The 15,267-nt window shown below is 35.1% G+C and overlaps 1 protein-coding gene and 1 pseudogene across 2 annotated transcripts; one reads left to right on the top strand and one right to left on the bottom strand.

Moving 5' to 3' along the window:
• Positions 1 to 1,455: 1,455 nt before the first annotated feature.
• On the top strand, positions 1,456 to 2,577 carry LOC114389316 (annotated as a pseudogene).
• Positions 2,578 to 7,208: 4,631 nt separating this feature from the next.
• LOC114390770 (dihydrolipoyllysine-residue acetyltransferase component 2 of pyruvate dehydrogenase complex, mitochondrial-like) lies at positions 7,209 to 14,413 on the bottom strand. 2 transcript variants are annotated; one of them, XM_028351648.1, is made up of 19 exons: positions 14,210 to 14,413; positions 14,033 to 14,126; positions 13,496 to 13,566; positions 13,227 to 13,321; positions 13,073 to 13,116; positions 12,007 to 12,062; positions 11,853 to 11,927; positions 11,659 to 11,751; positions 11,240 to 11,488; positions 11,080 to 11,152; positions 10,807 to 10,904; positions 10,434 to 10,519; positions 10,278 to 10,353; positions 9,142 to 9,209; positions 8,989 to 9,055; positions 8,134 to 8,229; positions 7,940 to 8,042; positions 7,751 to 7,846; positions 7,209 to 7,644 (listed from the first exon to the last, which is right to left on the bottom strand). In XM_028351648.1, the coding sequence occupies exons 1-19, from the start codon at positions 14,240 to 14,242 to the stop codon at positions 7,574 to 7,576; spliced, it is 1,644 nt and encodes a 547-aa protein (XP_028207449.1). In that variant the 5' UTR covers positions 14,243 to 14,413; the 3' UTR covers positions 7,209 to 7,573. The 2 variants fall into 2 exon arrangements, with proteins under 2 accessions (XP_028207449.1, XP_028207450.1); XM_028351649.1 differs by having other exon boundaries at positions 13,073 to 13,113.
• Between the last annotated feature and the right edge of the window lie 854 nt (positions 14,414 to 15,267).

Below are 15,267 nucleotides of genomic sequence, written 5' to 3'. Positions count from 1 at the left end.
ATAAAAAAATGAATAAAATAACCTCAAAAGAAATAAAAATAGTAATTTCTGCCTAATTATTAATAAGAACTAAGAAGCTGATTTTTTTTAGCACAAGCAACAAAACTTTCAAGTTGTTGATACTTACAACAACAATATAACGCGCTTTCTCACAAGATGTCTATGGGTTCTTTTCAATCTTTGGTTTTTTGGTGTGAAAAGCTCTGTTTCTTTTACATGTCGTTTGTCTTGGTCTACATCTTAGTTGATGCAAATGCATCTGTCAATTGTCTTATGCGTATTACCAGCTACGTATGTTAATGGATTATGATTGTGCCATGTGGAGTTCAAACAAAGCTGCACGATCATGCAGTTCAAATTCATAAACTTATAAGCTTTTACGAATAAATAGCTCAAATCCTTTACACGTGTTTTTTTTGTATCCGTGCAAGATGACGATCTTATGTTAATATACGATGTCTCGATGATCAAGAATGCGAATCAAATAAACATCAATTTCAAATGAAGCAATAAGCAAAGGGAAATGGACTTGATGGTATTTGCATTCAATTCCCTTCCATTCCATGAATGAAGAAATTGTTACATGCATGATGTACAATTAGCACGATTCAAGGCATGCATTGAAATAGACAAAAGTTAATCCATAGGGTCAAGTCAAGCTCAATTACTCAGTTTCAAAATGCTCACATGCTCATTTTCACGTTCCAACCAGCATTTAACCCAACAAATCAAATCAAGCAAAGCAGAACAACGTTACCCAACACACAAAGCAAAAGTATCTCAAACAAACAAAGCTCACTTTCATTCATAAAGACACGCCGCACACCATATTATTATTATCGTTATACAAAATGGACCAACAAGAGGGTGACACGTGGACAATGCCACCGTTCTGTTACTGACCTCCTACGTTGCACTCGTTCGCTTCCAACATCTTCTTCAAACCTCGTACAGTTAAGAACAGCTGCGACTCCCTCAACCTCGTACTCGTTCTCTTCCCCATTGTTTGCGGCTTCTTCAGCAGAAGCAACACCAACACCACCTCCGAAACCCAAACCCCGCGCTCTCGCAGAACGTTTTCGAACCCTTCTACGCCACCATCAGCATGGTTCCAAAACGATTATTCTCAGATTCATAATCGATCGTTTAATAGGCTGAGGAGCTTTGATGAAAGGTTCCGGTTTTATGATAATACTTACCTTCTCCGGCACCGCCACAGGCATATGAGAACTGAGCCTGAAGAAGAAGAAAAGGAAATAGGAATTGATAATGTCCCCACTGCGCCGCCGCAGCAGGGAACGGAAGCTGTTTGAAGAAATGTCAAGCGAGCATATCAAGTGGAAACCGTGGAGGAGCATGAAAGGGAAGATTTAGATGCGAAGATTTCGCCACCGCCGCCGGCGACGAGAACGAAAGGTGTTCGACGGAATTTCAAGCGAACACATCAAGCGGAAACAATCGAGAAACATGAAGCAAATGATTTACCTGTGATGGATTCACAACCGCCGCCGGTGACAAGAACTAAAGGTGTTCGGAGAAATGCCAAGCGAACATATCAGCCGGAAACCATGGAGAAACGCGAAACAAACGATTTTGAAGCGCAGAATTCACAACCGCCGGCGTCACCACCGTGTCCTCCGCTACCGACGACTCGAACGAGAGGAGTTCGACGAAATGCGAAGCCGGAAGGAAATGATTCCGTTGTGAAAAGTTCACCACCACCGCCGCCACCTAAGGTTTTTCAGAACCTGTTTTCTTTGAAGAAAGGGAAACACAAAAACCGTCACATTGTTTGTGTGGCAACAATAACAAGAGCAAGCGTATCAAACAAGAGGGAGCATGGTTCTTCCTCTAATGTGATGATGGCTGGCAATGAGTCACCATTAAACCCTATTCCTCCACCGCCACCACTGCCGCCGTTCAAGTTGCCGGGGTGGAAGTTCCGGGTGCAGGGTGACTTTGTGAGGGTAGACAGATTGGTAGTTCACGTAGTGGATCACCTGATGATTTGGATGAAGTTAGTGTGGACACACCAACAACTAGTACTCATGATGAAACAAGAAGCCAAGTCAATAGTCCTTTTGCCAAAAATGGTGAAGATTCTGCAAGTGTGAGTGCACTCTCATTGTTCTGTCCTAGCCCTGATGTTGATACCAAGGCTCACCACTTCATTGAGAGCTTCAGGGCTGGTTTGAGGATGGCCAAGATGAACTTCAGGGCAGGGGATTGGGAGGTCCAATCTTGCCCCTTCACCAAACCATGAATGGAACTAGCTAGACCAAGTTGGAGTTACAAAGGAGATGCTTTGCTTAGTTTATCTAAACTTTTTTTTTTTAAAACAGTTTTTATGAGAGTTAATTGTTCACACACATACATAGGGTTTAAATTCATATAGAGGAATGGGAGGAGTGGTTCTTGTGTAAGAGAATTCTGACTAGTAGTTGTTGGAATGCTCTTTTTTTTTTGGGTGGAGTTGGTTTATGCATGCGACTTGTGTAAGATTTTCATTGTTATTCCAAGCTTTTGTACAAATGTTATTTAATTGATCAATGGATAGTTTACATAATTCATTTTGCATCTCGTTCACAATTGTGTGCCGCGGAAAGAATGTTACTTCTCAGAGATAAACTAGGCATTTGCTGCAAATTACTACAATAAACTAGAATTTGTCCACTGAATAGACTTGCCATTTTCACTAATACAACAATTACTAATAAGGAAGATAAACTTTGAGGAATACATGACAGCTTGGTTAACTATTTTGGACTGACCCAACTATTCTCAAACTGGTATTTACTCAAATATAGCAAGATATTAGGAATGCACAAGAGGCAGAGGTATAGACAGCCTAGTGGAAACGGTCTATGTTAATAGATTTGCTTAAAAGGTAACTTTTGTCAAAGCTATCATTTCCTGTGAGCTAATTGTTTGATCAAGTCTTGCAGAGAGTGCTCTTGCCTTACACTTCAAATCCATCTTGCTTTGATACGGATACGTTCAATGCTTAACTTCAAATGCATAACGATGGAATGGTTCATGTGACTGGCAAAAAATGCTTCTATCTCATCTGCTTTCTCATCACTATTAACCTGCCAGATCATGAAATTTAAGGAATGACAGGTTCAACTATGAAGGCTTATAGAAACTGTCACATCTCAACATTGGAATTGCCATCATATAGTATAAACTTAATTTACTCAGTTCTCATGTAGTGTTTACTAAAAAATATCAAAGTTAACAGCCACAACAACTCACAGGCTGCCTGCCGCAAATCTCACACAATCAGTTAATTTTTGTAGCTAAGTTGATCAATTCATCAGAATTCATAACCAAAATTTGACAAATATTGTTTTGGCTGAAATGAAAGAATCTGGCAATACAGTAATTGATTCACTAGTTCTAATCTTTCTTTTCCATTTGCTTACCAGTGGGACTATTTGGCTTATGAAATTGGTAAGTAAAAGTCCAGCACCATATTTGACCAATATTCTTTCCCAATTATCCTGCATTTGATGTCAAACCTTAATGAGTCCATGAAATCAAAATAGATAAGCACTGGTTTTAGATGAATCTCAGAAGTCAGAACTGCTTTACAATCTACCCTATAGACATTATAAGCTAAATATTAAGTACTTGTTGCTGTTATATATTTCCCACAGTTCAAATATGGTAAATTGGTAATGAAAGAACAAGAGCAACTAAGAACATGTTTCCAGCTACAGTGTATTGGGTAAGAAACTAAGAACTATATAACAGAAAATAAGAGAAAAGGAAGCACCATTTGTAGAACCCTCTTAGGTGCTCATTGAGAATCCCAGAAAACCCAATCCGCAACACTCCTCCACTCAGAGTTTCATCAAACAGCAAAACTAGTATCTCATTATCAGTATCCACAACAACATCACATGGAGTTTACTGCTGAAGAAATTAAGCCCAGAACAGAGCCACCAAAACCCACTACTCCAAATTCACTATGTGCTTAAACAAAAGATTTTGATCACTAAAAACTACTCACCTGTCCTTGAGAGTTAGTGAAGTGAGTGTTTTGGATGACTAGTTCCTCGGAGTTTCAGACAAGAAAGCTGGTGCTTTCATTGATCGTAAGACTAATTTGCATGGTGCCAGAAAAAGTACGTGCAGAGAGATCAGGTATTAAATGAAGTTCATATCTTTCTGGAATAGCAAAACTGGGTAACCTTGTATTGCCTTTGAATTGGTCTATGCTCTGCTGCTTCTGCTCCATTTTCCTCCTATGATCTTGCTCTTGCTTTCTCAATTATCATAATTTGAAAGTGAAGTCTACTTAAAAGTAAAACAAAAACATGACCATCTAAGTAGAAAGTGACAGAGATACTTCCTTGCAAGGGTGGGCATGGATTGGATTTTTAAATCCATATCCAACTAAATGGATTAGATTTAAAATCCAAATCCATATCTTGTAAAAAAAACAATTTGGATTTTTCAGATCCAAATTCTTAAAAAACTAATATAGAAAATGACAACAAAGTAGAAATAGAACAACTTCAGAAAAAATAACAAAAATGTTGCATTAAATATTAGTCAGTGGAATCAGTTATGAGAATACAAATGAATTATCATGTGATGATGAATATGTGATAACTCTGATAGAACATTAAATTAAAGGATGAGGTTTCCTGTCCAAAGTTTGTTGATGCAGGCTCCAAGCATAATAATATTCATCCCTACAACCCCCATCAAGGAGTAAAATATAACAACTTAATACTACTTGCTCAACTCATAAACCAATTGATACTAAACAAAACAGCAAAATCAAAGTCAAAGCTCTCCTGCTACATAATACCACACTAGAAATCATGTGCAATGAAAGCTGTCAAACAATGCTTCAGTAACTGATGTGAAGAGGGAAAAGTAAAACTGAAGCATGAAAACAAGCAGAAGAATAATCACACACCAAAGGACAAAGGACAACCATTAAAAGCCAAAAATAATGTTATATATACCTTGCAATATAGAGGACGCGAAGAGGAAAAAGTATAACTGAAGCATGAAAACAAGCAGAAGAATAAAACATTTAAAATTAGTATATTCATGAAAAAAAAAATCAGGAAGAATAAATATACTTTTAAATGATTTTAGCAATTTAAGGCATTTTTCCTACTCATTCACATAAGGATAATTTATTTTTGTAAATTATTATTATTTTTTATCTTATAAAACTTTTAAAATCAATTGAATGATTAATTTAACTTCCTATCTCTTTGACTCTTTCACTTTATCATTTTCAATATCTTTAGTTTTAATTTAAATTTTAATATATTTTAAAAATAAATTATCAATAATTAAAAATAACAATATATCACAACATAAATTATTTGTTATAAATTTAAAATATAATTCATATGTTGAAAAACATTTATTTATTACATATCTTAATTATGATATAATTTATGCATAAATTATGAATTTTAGTTGAATAATATAAATACTTATTTTATATAATGCACATGCTCAAATATTAGTAGTCTAGCAATATATATTACGTAAAAAAAAGAAATAGTCTAGTAATATATGTATTAGGGTTCAAACTATAGCATAGCAATTAAATAAAAAAGAAAACATTAAATTGACTTTCCGTACAAGTTCAAGGTTCACACAAATCATTGATAGGATCCCACTTAAAACCAAGGTGGCAGGCTCAAACTTTGTAGCTTGCCTGCCAATATCTGCGGAACTGGTTTTCACTTTTCCAGTTTCAAGATCCATTATTTAAAAACGGATTTGGAAAAAAATCTGATCCACTAAATTGGATTTAAATCAGATCAGACCGGTGAGGTTATGGTGGGTTTGGGCAAAATGGATTTTTTTTCACACAGTTAGATAATGACTAAGTCTACTACTCTATTGATTATGCCATAGTAGGATTTTTCAAACATTATGGAAAATTTTCAAACACGCGATTTCATTGATTTGACTCTGTGAAGAGGCATAGACTTATATTTTTGCTTCACAATCAGATAATCCAAACAAACAAAGAAACTTGCAATTTCGTGCTGGAATGTTTTTAGCTTCATTCTTTGCTACATATTCTGCCAACTTTAACTTTCTTAAGGATTTTGTAGTAACATTAAAATATTGGTTTATTAACTACAATTTAATTAAAATGCATGAAATATGTTATCATCAAAACATAAATTGTCATGTATGTTAAGTTTACTATTTTTTATTATAATTTCTTTAAAATACAAAAATAAATAAATAAAAATAATTTTTAAATAATTGATAATATAAAATTCTTTATATTAATAGTATATAAAAATTAAACTTGGTTAACAAAATTTGAGCTTAATATTCATACAAAATCAGAATTTATTTTAACAATGATTACTAAAATAATTATTACAAAAGGAATAAATTTACCATATATAACAATTTCTAATTTCTGATTTTTATAGTAACATCAATATATTGATTTTTTAGAGGATTAGTATATAACAAACACAGTATAATTTGTATTAATATATTTGAAAAGTTGATAACAATCATACCATATTTCTTGTAATTAGGAAAAAAATGTTCTTATTTTATTCTTATATAAAAGATCGGAGATGATAATTATTAATTTATTATATTTTTATATTACGTAGCAATGTGATTTAGGATATTTTTTGGTTAGATGTTTGAGCTAAAATTATTTTTTATTTAAAATATTACGCTCGTCTTTGAAATATTATTGTATTACATTTTTGTCCATTTTAACGTTCACTAACTTTTTTGGGATAGTATTTTTCATTGTCTTACTGTCAGTATCTTAGAAAACTAGTTTTGACCTTCTAATAACTTTGGATTTTAGAAGGAAAAAATGATGATAAAGTTACAAAGCTAAAAGTGAGGTAAGTAGGGCGTTAAAAAATAGTTGAGTGATATTATCAACCAATAAGAAATTATAATTACTTAAAAAATAATTGTTAATAAAATAAATAAACTTAACATACATCACAGTTATGATAAAGCATATATTATTTATTCAAGGAATATTCTATGTTTGATAAAATATAAATAAAAAAAACTGAAACCAACCGTGTTTTTAAAAGCCACATCTTTTAACACAAGGAGAACATATATTATGTTTGATTGACTTTGACTGCACTATTATTGTGATATAAAGCCATATACGGGCATTTTAATTGAAAAGACAATACTTAACTATCAAATCAAGGCTATCTATATAAACAAGAAAGTGAGGATGTCAACATGTTAGTTTATTAAATACACGTTCTTTCAAATATTTGCAGCATCTAACAAAAAAAATGTTGCATACTCATCTGTCTGTATCACGGGGCAGCATTCTATTGTGAGAGAACAATATTTTGGGTTTAAATTAAATGCCCCATCTACCCTCTCTTATTAAAAAAATTACAAATCTGCAAAATTTATTTTCAGCGATTAAATACTTCCATCAAAAATTGTTCAGGGATACAATCAACAAAACCCAAATGGGCCAAACAGAAATACCCAGGTGAACAAAATCTCATCCCCTGCCTAGAATGACTTGAAAGGAATTTAGTACGTCATGGGAGCCTTCTATTTATTCTTACAACAACATGGTCTCTGGATTTTCAATATAGCCTTTGAATGCTTTTAACCATTCGGCACCAATTGCACCTGAACACAACAAAGTGTATTGTTATCATGTTTTGCTACAAAATAAAGCTTAAAGTTTTGGTTACAAAAAAAAATAGACAATAAGCAGCAGATTAAGAATGATTACCATCTATAACACGATGATCACAGCTGAGGGTCACAGACATGAAGGAAGCAAACTTGAATTCTTCAGCACCCGAACCCGGAACGACCCTCCTCTCAGCTGCTCATGTAGTCAGCAATGCACGAAGATAAGAGAAAAGTGACTGCAATTAATAAACGAAATAAAAGGGAAAAATGACCAAACTGTTCTCACCAGATCCAACGGCAAGAATGCCTGCCTGAGGAGGATTGATGATTGCACAGAATTGTTTGACACCAAATGGCCCTCCCAGGTTAGTCACTGTAAATGTACCTCCCTGTAATGCAAGTCCACCCAAAAATTCATAAACCAGCCCAAGAGGTCGTTATTCACAGATGAATAAAGAATGGACATGAAACTCTAATTACCTCATATTCTTGGGGTTTCAAGCTGTTTTCTTTGGCTTTCTTTGCCAATTGTTTGACCTCTTCCCCTATTTTAGAGAGGCCTTTCTTGTCTGCATCCTGCATATATTATGAATACAAGATCAAATTTAGGACCTATGATTGGAACAAGGGGTGTTCATTAGTCTGGATCAATCCGACGAACCCGACAATCCAAACCAAACCAATTAGATTGGTTTGGATTTTTTTTCTTGTTCAGGTTGGACCTGAACCAAACCAATTGAAATCCGATGTTGATTGGTTCGGGTATCGGATTCAGACTTTCCAAATCCAAACCGACCCGAACCAAACCAACTATATACATTATTATTATTATTATTATTTTAATGCTTAACTGGCAATCTTTCCATTGTGTTTCACTTTAGTTTGCCTTTAGAATCACGGTTTGTGTTGGATAACTTCGTTTATTTCCTTTCTATTATTATATAAAGATGGGAGTTTTATGATTTAATCGATCAATCGTGTTATTTTCTATAATTTGTTATTATTTAGTTGGTATAAGTCAATTACATTCAAATATGTTGCTTACATTATTTTATGACAACATTATTTGTCAAAATTGGGACAAAACCATGTTATTTTTTAATTTTTTCAAAATTTATTTTTTTGGTCGGATATCTGATAACCTGAACCAAACCAACCCATTCATCACTGGGTTAGGTTGGTTTGGGTTAGCAAAAAAAATTCTGAAATCCAAGCCGATTAAAATCAATTGGTTCAGATTTTATTTTCTTCCAAATCCGAACCAAAGAGACCTGGGAACGCCCCTTATAAAGGCTGTAATTGTATTTGAAATATTAAAAAGAGGCCCTTGCTCACCCTGACAACTGGAACAAAGAGCCCATTATCTGTCTGCACAGCAACATTAATATTCACATTATGATACCTGCACAAAAATGAAATTAACAAATGTTACAATTAAAGTGATTCACAAATTTGATGGCAATACTACATTAAAAAATGTAGACTTACTGGCGAATATAATCATTTGCCCATGAACTGTTACATTGAGGAACTTTACGGAGAGCCAAAGCAGCAGCCTGAAATAAACAAGCATAAAACTTAGTTTCTTTTATTTATTTTTACAATGTTGGCAATGAGGTTGGAACTTATGACCAGATGCAAAGTATGCAAACTACCCAAGCGCCTGCACAAAACTTAGTTAACATTTATTTTAATTTATTTTTAGACGAGTTTTGAGCCATGATTGCAACTCAGATAACCGAAAACCCCCTTAGAGGTTGAGGGGTGATGATGTAACAGTATTAGGCTAAAATCAATTTCACTATACTGCATTCTGCATTTTCACTACCAATAAGAAGTTAAGAACAATTAGAATTGAGAATGGATTGAGCCTAACTCAACCACCAAAGCTAGATCAAAGTATTAGGACTAAGAGTAACTTTGAACTATTAGAATGAATTGAGAATGAATTAAGCCTTACAAGAAATATTAGGAGTACTTCGGTCATATAGTAATAGTTAGCTAATAGGGGATCTTAACACACACCGGTCATGCCCAGGATTGAAACATTTGGAGCATGAAGTTTGTGGGGCTGGACATTTGTTGATGGCCCAAGCTCTAAATTATATTAGAATTGAAAACCAATTAGCTTAACTCAACACAAAAAAACTAGTTCAAGGAAGGAGGATTTCCCATGTCATTATCAGGAATACTTTGGTCCCATACCTAGTCAATGTGAGATCTTAACCATAGCCATTCCTGAATTATATACCTGACTTTTCCGTTCACAATGGGGACACATATTACTGTAATGCTCTTTGAATCGTTTTAAGCTAAGATTCATGAAGTTCTAAGATGTGGCCAAATAGAATTGAAGAGTCTATGATCCATGATGTGGCCAAATAGAGACAACAGAGGTCCCTTAGAAGAAACTCTATCCAAGCAACACTTTGACATTTTGTTCTATGCTAACGACAGACAAGTGAAAAATCATTCAATATGATCTTCAGCAGTCATAGCATTCCTCATGCATATTCGTTAGATATGATGTCCTGCCCTACCATATTAACAACTAAAACTCAAGATAGAAGGAAGACAATCTGCAAATTACAAGAACAGATATCTTAAAGAGAAACATCCAATACCTTGATTACAAGGTCATTAACTGATATGCGAGAGCCACCAGAGGCTTCTTGCAATGAATTGAGTTGGGTCCGCAAGCTATAGATAAGGAGTTCACATTATCAGAAATAATATGTATGACTGGTAAACCTATCGAATATTTGATAATAGAGACTTACCTCATGAGTTTATCAACGCATGTATCTACTGTTAAATAGTAATGAGGGATAGTTTGTTTTGATAATAATAACCGTGAAGCTGTGACCTGTAAAAATATGTATAGTTTTGTTTAAAAAACATCACCCATGCTTACACAAGATACATTAAGATCAGAACATTACATTAAATTGACACACAGAAGGAGAAAATAAAATGTGCCAGCAATTATGAGCAAAAGTACCAAAAAGCATATAAAATTTCTGTTCACATGAAATTGGGAACACCATGTGTGACATGGTCCAAAAAATGGTCTTTGATTTTTGCTTGAAACAGAAGTGTCATCTAATAAAATTTCAGAAACATAAAAATTTCAGGACTTCTTCAATAAACTACCTTCCGTATCTGAGAGACAGGAATGTCGGTATAATCCAATGCTGCATCTGCTGCAACCTTGGCCTTGGAGGATGCCGAAACTTCTTTAGCACCAGAAGCTGCATCAGATGGTAAAAAAGGTTACACTATAATCAATTCAATCAGCCAAGTATGACAATACATCCTAGAGTGAGCAAGATAGACAGAGGAATTCTCAAGCATAACAATGAAGCATTTGTTTCCACTATAATAAGTACAGAATACAGACAAATATCTAGAAAGACAGAATTATACCCAAGTAATCATCAATGTCGGCCTTGACAATGAGCCCTTCAGGTCCTGTTCCTTTAATGCTAGAGAGAGGTACCTACATCAGTGAGGAAAATGGATTATCTAATGTCATAAAAATGACAGTCTATTTCATGTATTTTAGTATTAATAACTAATAACTAACATTTTTCTCTTCAGCCAATTTTCGAGCAAGGGGACTAGCAAATGTGCGATCTCCAGATGAAGGTGGTGCACTGGGTTTAGAAACCTTTGGCTCAGGTTCTCGGGCAGGCTCCTCTACCACCTCTTCTTTCTTTGGTGGAGGTGGGGCAGATGTTTCTTTGGCAGGGGGTTCACTTGGTTCAGATGCTGAAGGTTGGTAATCTTTGAATTTTGCAATATCCCCTTCATCTTCAACAGTTACGGCAATTACCTATGAAAGAAATTCTTCATGTTACCAATACTGATGATGCCTTTCATATGTCAATAAAGTTCAGCGTGTAAAGCCAAAATATTTTATTCTTGCAATTTCAAACTATGGAACAACGAACAAAAAGTCCTTTCCAAAGAAGAGAGGAGGGGAGAGCTAGAAGATATCAATACCTCACCAACTTTAATTTCTTTTGCCCCATCCCCACGGATTATCTTGGCCAGAAAACCTTCCTCCATACATTCCATTTCAACAGTGGCTTTATCCTTCATATGAAATATGAAATACATTTAGATGACAATGTTCACATAAGAATCTCAATAGTGGTATTTTACATGCCATGTTAACTCTGGTTCAAGAACCATACAGTTTCAACTTCACAGAGCACTTCACCAGGAGAGATTCTATCACCTTCTTTCTTCAACCATCTTGCAATGTTACCCTGCGTATCAGTGAGAATAATTTAGGAGAAATCATGACCCACTATACAGCAATCTCATAAGATTCAGAAAAGTAGGAACCTCTGTCATTGTAGGTGAGAGAGAAGGCATTCCAATTTCCTGGTGTGGGGGGAGATCTGAAATATATTCACAAATTTTGGTGATGAAATCAATAAGTACACTATTATTTATATTGATAGTCTCAAAACTTAATATTTTATAAAAAAGAAAAAGGAACGCTTAATAAGGACAGGTGAAGGACTTGTAACTTTTGGAAAGATACAATTCCTGTATCTAAAAAACTATATTATTAGGTAACAACCAATCAAGTGCATAGAATTTTCCATAATGGGCAGATACAAGGTTCCACACAACATGAATGATACACGGTTTTACATTTCTCAACTGTTGACAACTTAAAAAGAAAACTTCACATTTAGTCGTGCAATGTTAGAGAAATGTAAAACCCTTCATTCTTGTATCTCCACAGAAAAAAGCTAAGGTTTTAGGAGAGTTGAACTTCGACATGGTGTTAGAACACCTATTACCAAGTAGTTAGGAGTGTGATCTTTCCACTCTAGTCTTCATAAATAAGTTAAATGTAGCACAAGGTAAAGTTTGTCTGTGCACAGTGTATTGCCATGCTTTATGCTGAAAGAGTTCTTGTGTAAGGGGACACATAATAGATATAAAACCATTTTTGTACCTCGACTTAACAACTTTTAGGGGACTTGGTCCTCCCTAAACCATGCCATGGATTTCGGGATTATTAGCATATTGTAAAAAAAAACCATTAAGAAAAGCCTTGGCTCAATCCAAGGTCAAGGACACTGGTGAGTAGTTAGAAACTAGGGTCACCGATTTGCCCAGGTAGCTATACATTTGCAATTCTCTACTGAGCACATTTCCTATTCTATCTATAAATAACACTAGCAAAATAACTAACACTATAGGAGAAAAGACGTGGTGGGTGCAGCCTAATAGTACCTAATACACATCTTCCATTTCATTCAAATTCCAAAGTTTAATTTGCCAAACAGAGGAAGCCTCAGAGTTGTAGTATGCATTCCAAGCATCACATAGGTAACCCAATAAAAAAACTTGGAGAAAATAAAGTTAACAGCCCAAAAAGAATCATGAAGCGTACCTGAGGCTGACGCATAGCATCTCCTCGACAGTACCTGCAAACTTCTTTTGGAGGACATGGTTGATTGAAAATAAATTAGTGGCATTCCCCTTTAGAAGCAAGGAAAATACAAGAAAATAAAATTTAAAACTCTTTTAACATAAGAGTGACATACCGTGAAATCTCTCCATTGAACTCAGACCCGATAATGGAACCCCTTTTAATGGTAGCCATGAAGATGTTTCTCTTCTGCATGCCAAATGAATGTTTCTAAAAAAAATAAAAAAATAAAGAGAGAGAGAGAGAATTTGGGTCAGATGAAAATATGAAACACGCAAAAGGTGTAAAAAGCAATAGCACAGACAAGGAAAAGAAAAGGGAGATGGTTGAGACAGAATTTTTTTTATGATATATTGCATAATCAGCATGTAAATTTGCTCTTACATTAAAGCAGGAGGCTGGTTCAAAGACACTGCTTCTTGCTGAAGACTCGTGGAATTGAGTTTTCCACACATCTAAATAAATAACCAACCACAATTATAAACATAGAAAATAAAACTTAAGGAACACCATTCACCAGACACTCAAATCAAATAGTTCCCACACAACAGAACATGCCAATATCACAATAAAGGTAACCTCTCCCATGTCACCTCTATTATATACCCATTGGCAAATTTCTTTTTAGGCAAATGTTAGTGTGTTAGTTTTGATAGCAGAGGAGATCAAACCCACGAACTTTCCCCTCTTCCTTTGTCCCTTACCCATCCGACCCACCTTATATCTCCAACCCATTGGCAATGTACCTACAGCAAATCAAGCATCCCACACTATATACATTTCTAATTAGTACACACATACGAATCTTCACACGAATAATCGATTAGGTCAATCCAACACACAGTATTCCTAATATATCGAATTGAAATTAGCTCCGAATTCAGTTGCTGTTGAAATTTAAACAGGAAACGAAGCAGTTACCGCGGTTCCGGTTGAGGGATGAATGAGCATCGCCGGAAAACCAACGAACCAAAAGAGCGCGCTCGTGGTGCAGCAACTTGGAAGCATTTCTCATCTGAAAACGAATACACAGCATTAAATAAATAAACAAATAAAAAAAAAAAGTGTGTGTGTGTTTGAATCGTGAAATTGATTCACCTTGGAGGAGTGATTGAGTAAATGAGATGCCATGTTAATCGAACGAGAAATGAAGAGAGAGAGAGGGAAGAGTGTTTAGGGTTCGTTCGGTGGCAGATCCGATCAAGCAGATGAAAATGGCGTGCTATTGCTATGATGCTAGCAGCCTACCGCAGCATACCAACCCAGATTTTTCTTTTCTTAATAAATTCTTCTACCTTTACTTTTCTTCTTTGTTGTTTTTATTATTTTTGTTAATTAATAGGGAGATGCTAGGTGCACCCAGCATTATTGTTGGTGCACCCAGCATGTTATGTTAATGGACAAAAATATCCTTGGGTATTTTTTTAAAACAAAATGGCGATGCACCCACATTTCTCTTCTCCTTCTCTTTTTCGTCTGTGCATCTAGCACCTCCCCTTCCTTCTTTGACGCGACTCTTTTTCTTCTTGTTGCGCCTTCGTCATCTCTTCTTTGACGCTCTGCTTCTTGTTGTGTCGCCGTGTTCTTCTTTATCCATGTTTGGCCTGCGTTGCTTTAGAGCTTTGCTTTGACGGCATTGAGGATGTGCTCCATCGCTGACGTTGAGGTAAGGCTCTTCTCCCCATGGTTTTTTTTGCTACTTGTTTTTTGGTTTGTAATGTGTTTAAGTTGATCCACATAGGGATTCAGAAGATTCGCTTTAGGGTAGGTGACAGGGTTTAGCATACGGATCAAGTACAAGGTAGATGATCCGTAGTAGGATGTAGGTTTATGGATGAAATAAGCTAACACATACCAAGTTGATCCACAATACGTATACGGATCAACTTGATCCGTATGAGTATTTTCGATGAACTTCCTTCTTACGGATCAACTTAATCCGTAAGAGTCATACGGATCAAGTTGATCCATATGACTCTTACAAATTAAGTTGATTCGTAAGAGGAACCTCATCCAAAAGAATATTATGGATCAAGTTGATCCGTAAAATTGTATTTTAATTTAAAAAAATGGCAAATATGTTATAAATTATGAAAAATGGTTTTTATTAGGGTTTAAGGTTAGTTTTGAGTCTTTATTCTGAAGTAGAGTACGAT

Source organism: Glycine soja, chromosome 16 (genome assembly GCF_004193775.1).
Source record: "Glycine soja cultivar W05 chromosome 16, ASM419377v2, whole genome shotgun sequence".
In the NCBI taxonomy this organism is placed as follows: Eukaryota; Viridiplantae; Streptophyta; class Magnoliopsida; order Fabales; family Fabaceae; genus Glycine; species Glycine soja.
The sequence above is the reverse complement of the archived record's forward strand: the minus strand, read 5'-3'. Positions and strand labels throughout refer to the sequence as shown.

Bases quoted from the DNA above. Each gene is read 5' to 3' on its own strand.
- LOC114390770 (XM_028351648.1), bottom strand. From the start codon at position 14,242: ATGGCATCTCATTTACTCAATCACTCCTCCAAG. The intron at 10,354-10,433 runs GTAAGTCTCTAT...CCTTATCTATAG, and splicing joins TGCGTTGATAAACTCATGAG to CTTGCGGACCCAACTCAATT. The intron at 7,847-7,939 runs GTGAGAACAGTT...CTACATGAGCAG, and splicing joins CATTCTTGCCGTTGGATCTG to CTGAGAGGAGGGTCGTTCCG.